At 32.8% G+C, this 16,415-nt stretch overlaps 1 protein-coding gene across 5 annotated transcripts in view; it reads right to left on the reverse strand.

Moving 5' to 3' along the window:
- The window catches only part of ELP4 (elongator acetyltransferase complex subunit 4), a 230,047-nt gene that overhangs the window by 147,890 nt on the left and 65,742 nt on the right, over positions 1 to 16,415 (reverse strand). For all 5 annotated transcript variants that reach the window (XM_057750211.1, XM_057750210.1, XM_057750214.1 and 2 more), the window contains exons 4-5: positions 15,717 to 15,845; positions 6,404 to 6,543 (exon numbers count right to left, since the gene is read on the reverse strand). In XM_057750211.1, the coding sequence (XP_057606194.1) occupies positions 6,404 to 6,543; positions 15,717 to 15,845 (269 nt within the window). The remainder of the gene's footprint in view (positions 1 to 6,403; positions 6,544 to 15,716; positions 15,846 to 16,415) is intronic.

Below are 16,415 nucleotides of genomic sequence, written 5' to 3' on the forward strand. Positions count from 1 at the left end.
CCTATTACTACAATCTGCTTTTTCACTCTGTTTTACCTTGGATGCTAAACTAGCAATCATGTAGACCTTATGGATCTGCTAGCATATAGGTTAATTATTCTGAGTGAGATGAGAAATCATTAAAGGTTTGAGCCAGAGTAGTGATAAGAGCTGACTTACCTTGTAAAACTGTACCGTCTAACAAGATGGCCACTAGTCACATATAGCTACTTACATTTAAATTAATTAAAATAAAACAAAAACTTCAGTGCCACATTTCAAATACTCATTATCATTTGCATGTGGCTAGTGGCTGCTAGTTTGGACAGCACAGACATAGAAAACTGCTGTCCCTGAAGAAAGTTCTATTGGACAACACTATGTTAAAAAATTCATGAGAGTTTTTTGGAGAAAAATAGGAGCCACCAAGGAGCAGGGAGCAAGACTAATAAGGAGGCTATTCCAAGAGTCCTGGCAAGAAGTGCAGGTGACTTAGGTTAGCATGGTGGAGGTACAGGTTGCAAGAAGTGATCAGGATCTAGGTATATTAAAGATGCAGTTGACAGGACTTGCTGATAGATTGAATGCATGGAATGAGAGAGAGAAAGGAGTCAAGGATCAAAGATTACTTTATTGAAAGAAGAATAGAAATATGGAAGGATATTTCTCAATAAGAGAGAGTAAGTCTCTGAAGATGACTGGGATTAGGAATGTGGGAAGGTGGAAAATAGCAAAACAAAAAACATGGATACCAATGAAAATAGTAGGCCAGAATGATCAACTAAATTGTATGTACCCAAAGGCCCCTTTGAAGGACAGAAAGAAGAAAGACAGACAAACATATAAGCAAGTCATTTCTCTTCATTGATTAAAATGAGGTTCAGGATAATAATTCTCTCTCTAAAGTTTCAGATAGTATGTTTTTACTTTAATTATATCACCAGCAGATAAGTAGATAGATAAAATCCCTCCTCACACTTACATTTTTCCTTTCCCCAGCTCTGAAATCTGTATTAATATATCATTTACTATATTCTTTTAATAGAGTAGTTTACAGTAAACTTCTATAACTTTAGGACTTCTGTTCTGAACTTTTAATCTTACCTAGAAGTTCTCTTTCAAAATTCCTTTCTTGTGAGTGAATTTTCTACTTGTAGCTTCTAAATATACTGTAGTTCTCTGCTTCTCAATCTAAGAGATCTGTATTTTTGAAGTATAATATAGACTTACATGGCTATTTTTCAGTTATTGGTTTCATCCCACTAAATCTCTGTGCTAAGAACAAGACTATAGTTCATTTATTACTAAACTTTGTGTATTGATTCACTAATTCATTAACTATCAACTCAACACTTGTATCCTAGATTCAGAGAATAAATAGATGAAAAAAGCGTAACCTTTTCCTCAAAGAATTTCCAATGCTTGGGGGTGGGGGAGATAAGAATGTAGACAAGATAAATAATTAAGTGTAATGAGAATAGTGTTCTGACAGAAGCACAAACAAAGGAACTCTAGTAGGAATACATGGGGAGCATAGCTACAATTTAGGTCTAGGAAAATATTACAGAGGCTTGTATAGAGGTTCCATTTACTCTGGTAAAGAGACTTGGCAGGATAAAAAAATGAAATGACTCCTAAAATCTTAAATAATATTCCTATCCGTTTTCCAATGTTTTTCTCCTAGAAATTCTCCTAGAAAGATAACTAGTTCTCTCAGAATTCAGTTCATTCAACTTAATACAAAACTTTTAGCTACTACTAGCTCTTGTTAGCTTAGGTATGTAGAAGTAAAATCTTGAATTTCAAAGAAACATATCAAAAAAATCATTCTATTTACTACTAACTTTATGTACACTCAATATTCAAGACCTAGCATATCCATAATTCAAAAAGTAACATTTCACAATACAGTAGGTGTATTAGTCGGCTTGGGGTACTAGAACAAAATACTGGGTGGCTTAAACAACAGGAATTTATTTTGTTGCAGTTCTGGAGACTAGAAATCTAAGACCATGGTGCCAACAGGGTGAGTGTTGGGTTGTAGATGGTCACCTTCTCGCTGTGAGCTCACATGGCTTTTCCTGGCTGTTTACTCAAGAAGAGAGTGGGGAGCTCAGTGATTCTACCTCTTTTTTAAGGACACCTATCCTATCAGACCAGGGCCCCACCCTCATGACCTCATCTAACTCTAATTAACTCCCAAAGGCCCCATCTCCAAATATTGGGAGTAGGGCTTCATCATATGAATTTGGGTGGGGGGTGGGGTGGACACAAACATTCAGTCTGTAATAGTAGGATAAGCAGTATGTTAGTAGATTTCGTTAATAGACAATAAATAAAGAATGACAATATCTCTCTAGTGAGGAAACAGAACTGTGCTTGAACATACCTGTTAGCAAAGCTTACTTCAAGACAATGTCAGATTTTAAAATTTGTAGACTACTGAATTATTCTCAAAATCAGTTTTTCTATCACTGTTTTATGATTGAGATTATCAGATTTATAACAGTGAAATATCAAAACAAAATTATCTGGGTAATAGTACTGTGATACATCTCAAGTTTTTATACCTGGGCTTTAACTTGAAAGCTTAAACTGTATGTATGAACATTTTCCACTGGCAAACCTACCAATAATTTTAAATTAGTGCAGATTTTAAATGACCTTCAGTTTTTCTTACTGTAAAAAAATCTTTATATGTTGCAACAGTGCATTTAGAAATTATGAAATTATATATTATATCCTCACACATGATAGTGGGACACAGCTATATCTGCTAGTCTTAATTATAGGAAAAGTATGGACAACTGTAAGGCTTAGCTTCATTGTTCTATAAATGAACCAGTAAAGTTCATTTTAGTGAAATGAGCACATGTTTTTCATAAATTAAAATAAATCTCACATGGTAAAGTACCCATTTTCAAAATTAATTTAATTACATGTTTAAAGTTTAATTACATTTAATTAAGCATTTAAGTTTAATATGAAATAAATGAATTATCAGTTAACTACTATGAAATGAAATACTGCCTTGATAATTAAAATCTATAAATTTTCCTGTTCCATGCAAAGCTGTTAGTTCTTAAAAATATTCTGAAAATATATATTAAATACTATATTCCCACATCCAATCAGCGTTTAATTTTCCTGGTGCCCAGCTTTGTGTGCTGTACATTTACTGCAGCAGTAAATGGAGACAGCCTGGTACAGAAAAGAGCAGAGGGTTTTGGATACTTGGGTTTGGGTGTCAGCTTAGTCACGCAGAGCCTGAAACAGTGGCAAAGCTGCTCCTCATCTCTGACCTCAAGTTTCCTATAAAGTGGGGATGATACTGCTTCTCTTGGAGGGTTTCTGTGAGGATTCAATGAGATATCCCATGGTCAAATGTCTGGAACAGTACCTGACACTGAAGAGAAAACTGACAAATGTAATTCTCTTCTCTCTTTAGTTGCTGAACGAATGAAAAACACTGTGTACTTTCTGACTTAAAAAAGGTTTTATCCTTATTTTTTTTTTTTAATTACAAAAGTAACACCATACTATTTTTCATGTATTTGCATCATACTTAATGTACATTTTTCATTTCCCTAAGTACACCATGAATGCAGGCAGTATAGATAGCATTACTGCTGACATGGATTTTTAAGTCAGAAAGAACTGACTTTGAATCTGGGTTCTAGGATTCAGTAGTTGAGAAATCATGGAAACACTATTTTGACCGATTTCCCAAGTGTATGTATATATATGTCTGCTTCAGTGAATGACAAAAATTAGGAACTAGTATAATCAATATAATCATTCAAACTTAACAAAAAGCTAGTGATATGGGAAGGACAGGTGGTATTCCTCCTACTCCCGCCGTATCCCGCCCCTATTTTTCAAAGGAGGATATTTATTTTCACTGAATTTAAGGGATTTGCCCAAGATTAACAGTAGGATGAACTCAGTACCCAAACCTAGATTTTTAATTTCTTTATCAGTGCTCTTTACCTACAACACAAGAAGATAAAGGTGAAGGCCACCAAAGTCTTTTACTTTTATTTATTTATTTTTTTTATTTTATTTTTTTGGGGGTACACCAGGTTCAATCATCTGTTTTTATACACATATCCCCGTATTTCCTCCCTTCCTTGACTCCCCCTCCTCAAGTCCCCCCTACCCTCCCTGCCCCAGTCCTCTAAGTCATCTTCCATCCTCGAGTTGGACTCCCTTTGTTATACAACAACTTCCCACTGGCTATTTTACAGCTGGTAGTATATATATGTCTGTGCTACTCTCTCGCTTCGTCTCAGTTTCCCCTTCACCCCCCGCCCCCTCCCATACCTCGAGTTCTCCAGTCCATTCTCTGTATCTGCATCCTTGTTCTTGTCACTGAGTTCATCAGTACCATTTTTAGATTCCGTATATGTGAGTTAGCATACAATATTTGTCCTTCTCTTTCTGACTTACTTCACTATGTATGACAGATTGTAGTTCTATCCACCTCATTACATATAGCTCCATCTCACCCCTTTTTATAGCTGAGTAATATTCCATTGTATATATATGCCACATCTTCTGTATCCATTCATTTGTTGATGGGCATTTAGGTTGCTTCCATGTCCTGGCTATTGTAAATAGTGCTGCAATAAACATTATGGTACATGTTTCTTTTGGGATTATGGTTTTCTTTGGGTATATGCCCAGGAGTGGGATTACTGGATCATATGGTAGTTCTATTTGTAGTTTTTTAAGGAACCTCCAAATTGTTTTCCATAGTGGCTGTACCAACTTACAGCCCCACCAACAGTGCAGGAGAGTTCCCTTTTCTCCACACCCTCTCCAACATTTGTGGTTTCCAGACTTTGTGATGATGGCCATTCTGATTGGTGTGAGGTGATACCTCATTGTGGCTTTGACTTGCATTTCTCTGATGATTAGCGATGTTGAGCATCTTTTCATGTGTTTGTTGGCCATCTGTATGTCTTCTTTGGAGAAATGTCTATTTAGGTCTTCTGCCCATTTGTGGATTGGGTTATTTGCTTTTTTGATATTAAGCTTCATGAGCTGCTTGTATATTTTGGAGGTTAATCCTTCCACCAAAGTCTTTTGAAGCAGTAAGGCAAAAAGGAAAAAAAAAAGGGATCTTCTGATTTAGGTTAATCCTGGCTTGATCACTTAACAGTTGAGGCTCAGATAAATCACCTCTGTGACTTTCGGTATCTTTTTCTGGAAAATGGGAAAACTGTACAAACTTCTATAGGACTGATACAAGGATTACACTAGATAACAAATGTACAGTATGTAGTACAGTGACTGACACACAGCACTCATTCATTAACGGCAGCTATTAACACCAAGACATCATCAAAGTATCACTTTCGGTAAGTCTCCAGCCAAGTGGACTGGAGAATACACTAATAAAGAATTTTTTTTGAAAGAGATTTAAGAAAAATAAACAGGATAGTCTTTACTGAATTCTCAGGTAATATTTCCGGGAAAGAGACTCTAGATTTTTAAGTCATTTCCTTTCACAACTTCCTTTCTATTAAATCTCCATTTAATAACTCATCTCACTTTGAAAATAAAGGTTTTATAGTACGAAAGAAAACAGAGGCAATAACCTATTCTGTGAATTACCTTCCCTTGATCCAAATGCAATAAGAATTGAAATTAAATATTTCTAATATTTTATAAATTATTCAATGTCAAGTACTATAATATTCAGAGTTGTGCCTTAATAAAGTTAGTACCACTATAGATATGTTGTTAGTTTATTACTTAAAACTTTTCATTGCAAAACTCAAACGCTAAATTCTCCTGTTATCTAAAAAAAAGCAGATTATTTTATTTACAGCATAACTAGAAATAGAAAGCCTTAATAAATAAAATATTGAAAGGCACTTGTTTACTTTCTGAAAGAGCATGTATCAAAAAACATGGAGCAACAGCATGATTTTATATTATTTTCACTGCTATTACTATCAATAAACAATATTTAGGTGTCCATGTGCATTTAGGGCTGAAAGACCCTAATATAGAACTATTTCACATTTTATTGAAAGCAAAAATAGCAGGTATTGTAAATTTGGGATCCAGATTTTACAAGTTGCAAATTAAGAGTAATAGTAGGGAGCCAAGGAAGGGAGGGAACACGGGGATATGTGTATAAAAACAGATGATTGAACTTGGTGTACCCCCCAAAAAATAATAAATAAATAAATAAAATTAAAAAAAAAAAAGAGTAATAGTAGGTCCAATAGTTACAGGATGAGAAAAGGAAACCACATATAATGAAATGATATGAAATGTACAATTAAGGTTACATATTGTATAGAAAACTAACATTTATTAGGATATGTACCTTTAAATATGAATTCTTTCAAAGACTGGTAAAAACGTATTTTATTAACCTTTGACAACAGAATTGAAATCAATAACTTACCAGGGTTCTACATTAACAGTTGATGATATTTTTTCTGGAAGAAAAAATCCATGCCATTTTGAAGGCTCAATTAGTTCTTGTGGTATCCTTTTTGATACATCATAATAGTGACCAAATCTTGAAGATGATACTGGTCCAGCCTGATAAGAAAATTCATATTGGTTGTAAAAAATTTGTTTTCTTTAAACTGCAATTTATTCATCCTACATTCAGCAAAATATTCATATACTTATGCATTTTAATGCAAATAAGGAAGAGCTGATACACAGAGACTTATTAAATGTCAAAGAAGCATGCAACAATCTTTATTATTGTAAACTATCTAGAGTTAGAAATCAACCTTTACATCTCCCATATATCTTCACTCCTGGTGGTTCCCTAAGTTTGATAAGAAATTGAACAACTCTTTGCTTTTTTACTATACTTCCTCAGTTCAAAAATTTTACATACATAACTCAATCTTTAAGACTTCAAGTTTTAATATTAAGATAAATTTACAGTTGCTAAGAATGAAAAGAAAGCTTAAGCCAAATTAACTCATTGGTGAAGGGCCAAAAGAAACTAGCTATTTATATACATTAAACTGAGTATCATTTTAAAACTAAATTCTCATAAGACCATGTATATACATATATATAGTATTCAAAACTTCTTATAAACTTAAAATTAAGCTTACAGTACAAAATATACTGGGGTATTCCAGATAGGAACAGGGCACATGATAAAGTGGGAGAATGTACATCAGCTCTATCAGTTAAATCAGAAATCTGGCATATTCATTAGTTCACTGATAATTCCTCTTTTGTGCCCTCTACTAACAATTTCTCCAACCTTATCTTTTGTATAAGAAACTCTAATACTATTGATGCTGAATTTAATTACACAGGATAGTTGAAGCCTAAATAATATAACATTATTATTATATTGCTTTGAATGGACTCTGGGCTGATTTCTTTCATTCAGCACATTCGAAATATATCTCTATCCAAATACACCTCCAACCAAAGTTGAATTACTAATAGATTCCACCTGGTAATAGTTTCTAAGAAAATCTCTGATCTAAATTTATTTAATTTCCACTGTCTTGAATGCTACAAAACAGAGAAGTTTCAGAACACTCAACAAAACTAGATAATCATTACAGAAACTGAAGAACTATACACAGTAGTTTCTTAACTTATTTTACTAAGTAACTGACAACTTTGTAATTTAGAGAAGAAACAGACATTTGCTTGACACTAGATATTTGCATTTTAAGACTTCAAGAACTCATATTCTTGCATTTAAGGCTTCAAGAACTCATATTCTTAAATGCCTACAAACATCAAATTATACAGTGAAAGAGAATTAAAAAATTAAAGTCTAATAGAAACATTACTCTCAGATTCAGAGTCTCAGGGTTTGACACTTATTTTCTAGATAAAATGGCTGTTCATTCCTCCATAAGGTACTATTTATTTTCATTAACGAAAGCAACCTATCAATTGGCTTAATCTAATCTTTTCAATACAATATATATAGAAGTATGTTCTCAGAAACATGATTTATCTATATGCCACGAAAAGTACCGACAAATATATTGTCACATTAAAATTTAAAAATAGGATGTAAAGTTTTTAAATGTAAAGTTATTAGTCTAAAGCAATTTAAACAAGGTCTGTTCTTTGGCCTATAATCTATTCTTTATCCGGATTATAGTTCAGAATGTTTTTACTGCAATCTCTGCTAGAGCTCATCTTTTTATTGTGTAAGTCCAAACCTCCTTAATGTTTTAGAAAGGCCTTGACTAACTGAACTTTGATCTGATGTCTTCATTGAGAAAAACACCAGGTTGCCCATTTCAGATGCAAATCCCTCTAAGGCCCAATAGAATTTAGTAAAGACAGCAAAAAAGAAGAAACAAGAAGTTTCCAGGATCCTCTTTGAGAATCCTGGGGCACACTGGTGTCCTTAATCCACACTGCTGCATGGATTAAGGTAGGTGATAACCTTTCCTGATTCAAAAGAATAAGTAGAGTGCCTACAAACTGGGTGGAGACTAGGATTTGGTAATAATAAAACACCATGCAATAAAAGCTTGGTCTATGTCAGAAGCCTCTGAAAAGGCCTCAATGTACCACATTCCCAGGCCTAGTAGGGAAGCTTGCAAAAGCCTACCTGAATCAAATAAGCATGAATAATCTATTTTGGCGGACTGGCCATGGGGAGAGAGAAAGAAAGAGAGACTTTTCGCTTCTTTTAAGTTTGAGTTAATAAATTTATTAGTGGACTGAGTGTTCTTGAAGTCCGATGCACTTTGAGAAATATGCTAAATTGCCAAGAAATAAAGTATGCTTTTTAAGTTGCCGTCTCTATCAATGTTTCTAATTATAATATTAAAGTGATAGAAATATCAGATTTGGGGCGAACCAAGGCAGAAAATTGATTTCATGCTATGACAGTTTACATATAGAATACAAATAATTCATCAAAATGTAAAATTAAATTTGGAAGCTTTTCTTATTACAATTAAATTATTAACTTTTTTCAGAAATTAAAATTAGATAGGGCAACTAAAATATTCACAAGGTAGACACTAAACATTTTATTAATGATTAAAAACTGTAATGCTTCAATAAAAAATAAAAAAGAAAATTAAATATACTCTTGGAGGAAAAACAATTCTGTAGGTTTTTTTCTACCCAAGATACAGAGCATTAATATATCATTAGATAATTGAAATGCTTTGAAATCTTCTGAGGCTTACAATTGTAAAACAAAGACCTAAAATATTTCCTCTAAAAAAGGTCATTAAATGCTTAAACATAATAATAATAATAATAAGTAGTAGTAGTAATGGTAATCCATGAAAAACTATCAGCTTCCTGAAAAAAATAAGTGCATCAAAAAAAATTAAACTATCATCAATAACTATTCCATTTACTCAGTTTGATAAGAACATGTTGCTTTAGTTTTACATTATGAAAACTTCTATTTCACATTCATAAACTATCCTTTAACTTTGTCAACTGTGGAAGAGAGTAAAATGGAATGCTTCAATAAAAATTTACTATGCTAAACGAAAGTGAACTCTGACGGGGGTCCAGGAGGAGCACAGAGCAACAAAACAATACAATCCCTCCCCTTGACTATGTTAAATTTCAGAGAAAGGCTGCACCGCAAAAAAGCAGCCTCAATAAGACATTTTCTTATTATTGTTATCATTACTTGTGTCTCAGTATGGCATAATAGAAAGCAAGAACTCAAATGGTTACTAAACCATTTTGAACCTCAGTTCAATCACCAGAAATCAGAGCTAATAATAACTTTCACCAGGCTGTTGTGAGATTCTAATGCAATACTGGAAATGAATATTTTGTAAATTATAAAGCACTACATAAATATTATTAATTATTATTATTATGTCATGATTCACTAGAGAACCAGAAGATCCATCACTATCCTTTGCAATTACATTGCTTTATTGGAAAAATGGCATTTGTTGTCATCTACAACATGCACACATCTGTCACAGGACTGTTGTGGCTAAACCACTAAGACGGAAAGCCAAAGTGTAATGAGGATTTAATATAATAAAGATTTAATATGCTGTCATATATTTCTGGAGCCACTGTAGGCCTTGGTAGTAGAGCTTTACAATACTGAAAAAGTTAAGTCTCAAAAATGCTGTAGGCTATGAATTCTTTGGGGTGAAGAGGGAATAGGGTGTGGTGATTGGATAGAAAAGAAGGAGGCATGTCCATCTAGGAGAGAAAATCAAAATCACAGGATGAGGGAAGGTGGGCTTCTAAAAACTACACAACCGTCTAACGGGAAGAAGCACTACCTCATGCTTTACTGAGCTACTGTTATTTATTTAAGTGTACATATTCTTACCCTTTTTTGTATTCCCTAAATGGGAATATGACTACACTCTTAGGACCTGGTGATGACTTATATTAAAAGGCATCTCTCATAATCAACAGAATACCTTTCTGTTGCATTATGTTTTGGACTACTTGTTTAATCTTTACTCATAACAGTGTTAACTACATTTTGTCTCAAGTAAAATACAGAAGACCAGGGCTTTACTGTTGTTGTTTTATAATGATGAGTGATCATCAAAGTCTATTGGTCATGGCAAATCATGATAGATAAAATTTCTGTGACAGGCAAATATACATGCTCATGACATTACAAAGAAAAACAGAGAAGCCAGAAGATGATTCTATTTTCTAAACTTGACAGAGCCTACTTGTAAATACTAGCAAACCTAAGTTTGACCATTGCCTGTAAATTCAAAATAAACTATTTTATGTGTATTAATTAATGCAACTTAACTCACTTTAACGTTTAACTCACATACTATATAATTCATTCATTCATGTAGTCAAAAAATCACTATTGAGCACCTACTATATGCCAGTAAAACAAAATAGTCAGTCTTTTTCTCTCATTGACTCACACTCTAATAGGAGGAGATGGATGATGGCCATGAAAGGGGATCAGAGAGAGTGGTTTTATTTTATGTAGAGTGACAAAAGAAGACATTCCTGATAAAAGTTAGCGGGGTCCTGAAGAAAATGGGAAAATAAGTCATCTGGAGAAGATCATTGTAAAAGCATAATTTTTAAAACACTGAGGCTGTAAGCCTTGAAAACCGAGGTTTATGTGTTAATGTGTAACCTCTGAGAAATTTACTCCCATAGTGACAACTGCAAGCACACCATACTCTTAAAAAAAAAAAAAAAAGAGTAAGCTATGTTTACTTATATGTAAAAGGGGAAAGGAAAAGCATCTGTAATTACAATATAGAAGGAAACAATTAGTTACAAAGAAACAAAGAACTTTCTCCCAAAGTTTAAACAGATTTTATAACAAGCAGTAAGAAAAAAGGCTTAAAGTTTCAATTACTTGCATTTTCACTGACCATTTCGCATCAAGAATGTTAGTGACCAAGGAAAAGACCAAAACCTCCCTGCGACAACAGTAAAAACAAAGGAAATGGAAGATACAAGTATTTTATATAATCTAAAACTGAATTGGTATATTGTTCTTACACAAAAGCTAAATTCAAATTAGAGCTTATGTTTTTAACATCTATCAGAACATACCAGCAGAAAAAATTAGAAATACAGCCACTCTTTACAAAAAAATTAGCCTTAATCCCAGTTACTTAAATGAATCTGCCAGATTAAAGGCATGAAGTTCTTTGCTATTAGGGTTCTCAAGTGCTAGTCCTACATTGTTTGTCTGTTTTAATCTTTACAAATTAACTCACGTTTTCCCAAGCAGAATAACCACATTTATTTTAGCCTCTTGTATCCAGTTCTCAATCACACTCTAAGTTATGCCTGCAACAACGTCTGATTACATAGAGCTTCCTTTTACTTTTTAATACAAATATATGGTTTTCTACTGTCCACATATACCATAATTTATTTAACTAGTTGCTTACTAATGGACATTTAGGTTCTTTCCAATCTTTTGCTATTAAAAAAACATGCCAAAAAAAAAAAAAAAAAAAAAACATGCCTCATAAATAGGTCATACATAATTCATTTACATCTGAGTAAAATGAAAATTTCATGATGTAAATCTCCCAAAGAATCAAAGGGTATAAGTTTTTGTAATTTTGAAGGATACTGCCAAATTACCCTTCATGGAAGCTGTACCTAGTTACATTTCTACCAGCAAAGTATGAAAGTACCAGTTTCTTCCCACCTTTGCTAATTTAGTGTGTTACCAAACATTTTAGGTTATTGACAATTTAATAAGAGAAAAATGGCAGGTCAACATAGTTTTAATTTGCATTTCTTTTATTATAATTGAAATTCAGCATCTGTTCTTGTATGTTTAAGGGCCACCTAAATTTCTTTTTTATTTTTTTCCCATTTTTAAGAATTGAATAAAAGTCATTTAAATAAATGTCATTTAAATAAATAATACTTAAAAACAATACTATTCAAATAGCTTTCCCATCTAAATTAGGACAATTTACCATAGTTGAATATCCACCTATTACAACACATTTTATACTTGGTACACACTTGATGCTTAATCAATATTTTCTGACTGAATGAATAAATGGCATTAATACAGGTGCTGGAAATACAAGAGAAAATACAATAAAACAAGCTCTCTGTTCGCTAGAGAATTTTGTCTGGTGGAGAAAAGAATTATACTACCAACTAACTATAAAACAATGTATAGAAGTACTTTAAAATACATATGGTGCTACGGAAGCAAATATAAGAAACTAGACAATTACATATCATTTTGCACTTGGAGAAGGATGAGTTGGTGAAAAAGAAAGTGAAAAGCATCACCAGCAGAAATACAAGCAATTTACTAAGAGTAGTTCTCATAGGATGGGTGAATATACTGTTTTATATAAACACAGGACAGAGACTAAAAAGGTAAGCTTGGATTAGGTGGTATAAATCTTGTATCCAATCTTGAGAAGTTTATATTTATACTGTGGGCTTATAATGGGTCTCATCTCACATTCTAATTCTCATTAACTGGTAGTGACCACCCAGACACTCTGCAGAGAATTCAAAGGCTGTGTCTAAGGCTGGCAGGAAGGTACTGTGATTGATAGTCTGCCACGCATTTAGAAGGGGGCAGTGGAAACAGGAAACCAAATTAGGCATTTTCAGTTAAGGAGTGTTGTAAACATATTTCTGTACTTGGGAAAGGTAACACTGATGTCAATGTGGAAGACTAGAGAAGCGTGGACTATGGGAATTGTCTTACTCAGACAGAATTTCCAGCTCTTTTCTACCAGTATGATAATGTCTGGTAGACATTAAAGTGTTCTGAAAAATGAATGAAGGAAACAATTAAATGGATGGGCCTTCAACAGGAACAGAGTTCATGAACTTTGGTGGGCAGATTTACTGACGTGTTTTTTGACTTCTCAGAAAATTCCCCTTCACATCCTGTCTTTTAGTCTATTCCAGATAGGTGAGGTTACCAGACAGCTTGAAAATATAATGGTTGAAAATGAAATGTACAGGAATAAAAATAGTAATTCCAAAGAACCACTACTTATATTGAATATTTATAGGTAACCATACTAGATAGAAATGGCTAAATTAGTTCACTTACTCTGTCTTGCAACCCTAGAATAAAAGATTCTATAGGGAGGTTGTGGAAGAAATGAAAAAATCTATTTGGGTTAAAAAAAAAAAAATCCATAATTTTATTTTTAGGAAATATTATCCCACTTGCAATAGCATCAAAAACAATAAAATACTTAGGAGTAAATTTAACTAGGAGGTGAAAGATCTCTACTTTGAAAATTACAAGATATTAATGAAAGAAAATTGAAGACACAAATAAATGGAAAGGTATTCCATGTTCATGGATTGGGAGAATTAATATTGTTAAAATGTTAATACTACCAAAAGCTGTTTATAGATTCAATACAATCCCTATCAAGATTCTAATGGCATTTTTTATGGAAGGAGGAAAAAAAGCCACTAAAATTTATATGAAACTACAAAAGACACCCAAAAGCCAAAGAAATTCTGAGAAAGAACAAAGCAGGAGGCATCACACTTCCCGATTTCAAGCTATACTATAAAGCTATATTAATCAAAAACAGTATGATATTGACCTAAAAACAGACAAATAGACCAGACTTGAAAGTCCAGAAATAAACACAAACATATACGGTCAACTAACGTTTGACAAGGCCAAGAATACTCAACAGAGGAAAGGCATTCTCTTCAATAAATGGTGCTGGGATAATTGGATATTCACATGTCAAAGAATGAAACTGGACCGTTGTCTTACTCTACTCACAAAAATTAACTCGAAAGGCATTAAAGACTTAAATGTAAGACCTGCAACCATGAAACTCCTAGAAGAAAACAGAGGAATAAAGACATGAGTCTTGGTAATAAGTTTTTGGATACGACACCTAAAGCATAAGCAAAATATAAAAAATAAACAAGTGTGTCTACATCAAACTAAAAAAGCTTCTGTACTGATAAAGAAACCATCAATAAAGTTGAGATAACCTGTGGATTGGGAAAAAAATTTTGCAAACCATGTATCTGATAAGGGGTTAATATCCAAAATACATTTAAAAACTCATATAATTCAATGGCAGAAAAACACTAACTCAACTAAATAATGGACAACGGTCCTGAATAGACATTTTCCCAAAGACTATACTAAAAAGGCCAACAGGTACATGAAGATATGTTCAACAACACTAGTCATTCAGGAAATGCAAATTAAACTACAATATTAAATTGTTAAGATAACCACCTCACGCCTGTTAGAACAGCCATCATGGAAAAGATAAGAGATAACAAATGCTGGCATAGATATGGAGAAAAGAGAACCCTATGCAATATTGGTGGGATTGTAAACTGGTGCAGTGACTATGGAAAACAGTATGCAGGATCTTCAAAAACTTAAAAATAGAACTACCATATGATCTAGCAATTCCACTTCTGGAATATATTCAAAGGAAATGAAAACACTAACTCAAAAAGATTATCTGGAACTCCATGTTCACAGCAGCTTTATTTATAATAGCCAAGAAATGGAAACAATCTAAGTGTCAATTGATGGATAAATGAATAAAGAAGTTGTGAGATATATATAATAGAATGTTGTTTAGTCACAAAAAAATGAGGAAATCTTGCCATTTGCAACAACATGGATAGAACTTAGTGGCATTATGCTAAGTGAAATAAGTCAGAGAAAGACAAATAGTGTATGATCTCACACCTGAAATCTAAGAACAAAACAAAATAAAACAGAAACTAATTTACAGAGAGAAGGGATTAGATGTTGGGTACTAGAAGCAGAGGGTAGTGGGAGGGGGAACTGGAGGAAGATGGTTAAAAGTTACAAACTTCCAGTTATAAGATAAATAAGTACTAGGGATACAATGTACATGATGATGACTATAGCTAAGACTGTTGAGTAATATAGAGTGAAGTTAAGAGAGTAAATCCTAACGTTCTCATCACAAGGAGAAATATTTTTTCTTTCCTTCTTTCTTTTCATTTTATCTATATGAGATGACGGATGTTAACTGAACCTATTGTAGCAATCACTTCACAAAGTATGTAAATCAAACCATCAGGCTGTACACCTTAAGCTTATATAGTGACATATGTCAATTATTTCACAATAAAACTGGGGGAAAAGTCATCTTGAAAAGATACTCTACAAATGAAATAACTAATTATTTAAATAAACAAATGTACATTGTATTACATTTAAAGAGTAACAAGTATACCACAAGAGATTCTATAAAATGAAAACAAATATATTTGTAAATTTTAGAAATAGTTTATTGGCTTGCCTCCATCTTGGGTAACAACTGGTAACGCCAAGCTATTTTCATCTTCATTCTAGATTCTGTTTCATGATTACATACATCTTCATCACATTCTTTTTTACAATTATCATCAAGTAATGGTGCAGGAAGTTCCTAAGAAAACAGAATGACACGTTAGCAAGCATCTGTAGTAAAAAAAAAAGTGACAATTTTCTTAAATCATAATATTAGCAATACTAGAACTTTCCAATGTATTAAAAACTGACACCTTAAAATTGATTCAAGCATAAAATCATGACAATATAGATATTTCTAAAGCAGAGAAAGAGAATTTAAAAAATTAAACTTCGCATTTAATATCTAATAAATGCGAAGTTTAATTTTTTACCAATGAACTAAAATTTAAAGAAAATACTCAAATTTTTATACGAGCAAAAATCAAATACTGTTGCAACAGGCTGTGATCACTAAAAAAAATTCATACACTTAAAGCAAAGTCTAGAATTAGCACTTATGTATTACATGTAATTATTGTTAGGTTTGCCACAAGGTAAAAATAAAGCATGTGCGTAATCTGTTTACTGGTTTGTAATTCCAGAATTCAAAAAACTCATTCACCGAAATAATGGGTGAAATAACAACTAAGAATAAAGATATTTATTTTGCCCATATCAAACATTAGTTTTGCACTTGCAAGCCTATGACTCTTAACAATGAAAATAG

Source organism: Hippopotamus amphibius, chromosome 9 (assembly GCF_030028045.1).
Source record: "Hippopotamus amphibius kiboko isolate mHipAmp2 chromosome 9, mHipAmp2.hap2, whole genome shotgun sequence".
Lineage (NCBI taxonomy): Eukaryota > Metazoa > Chordata > Mammalia > Artiodactyla > Hippopotamidae > Hippopotamus > Hippopotamus amphibius.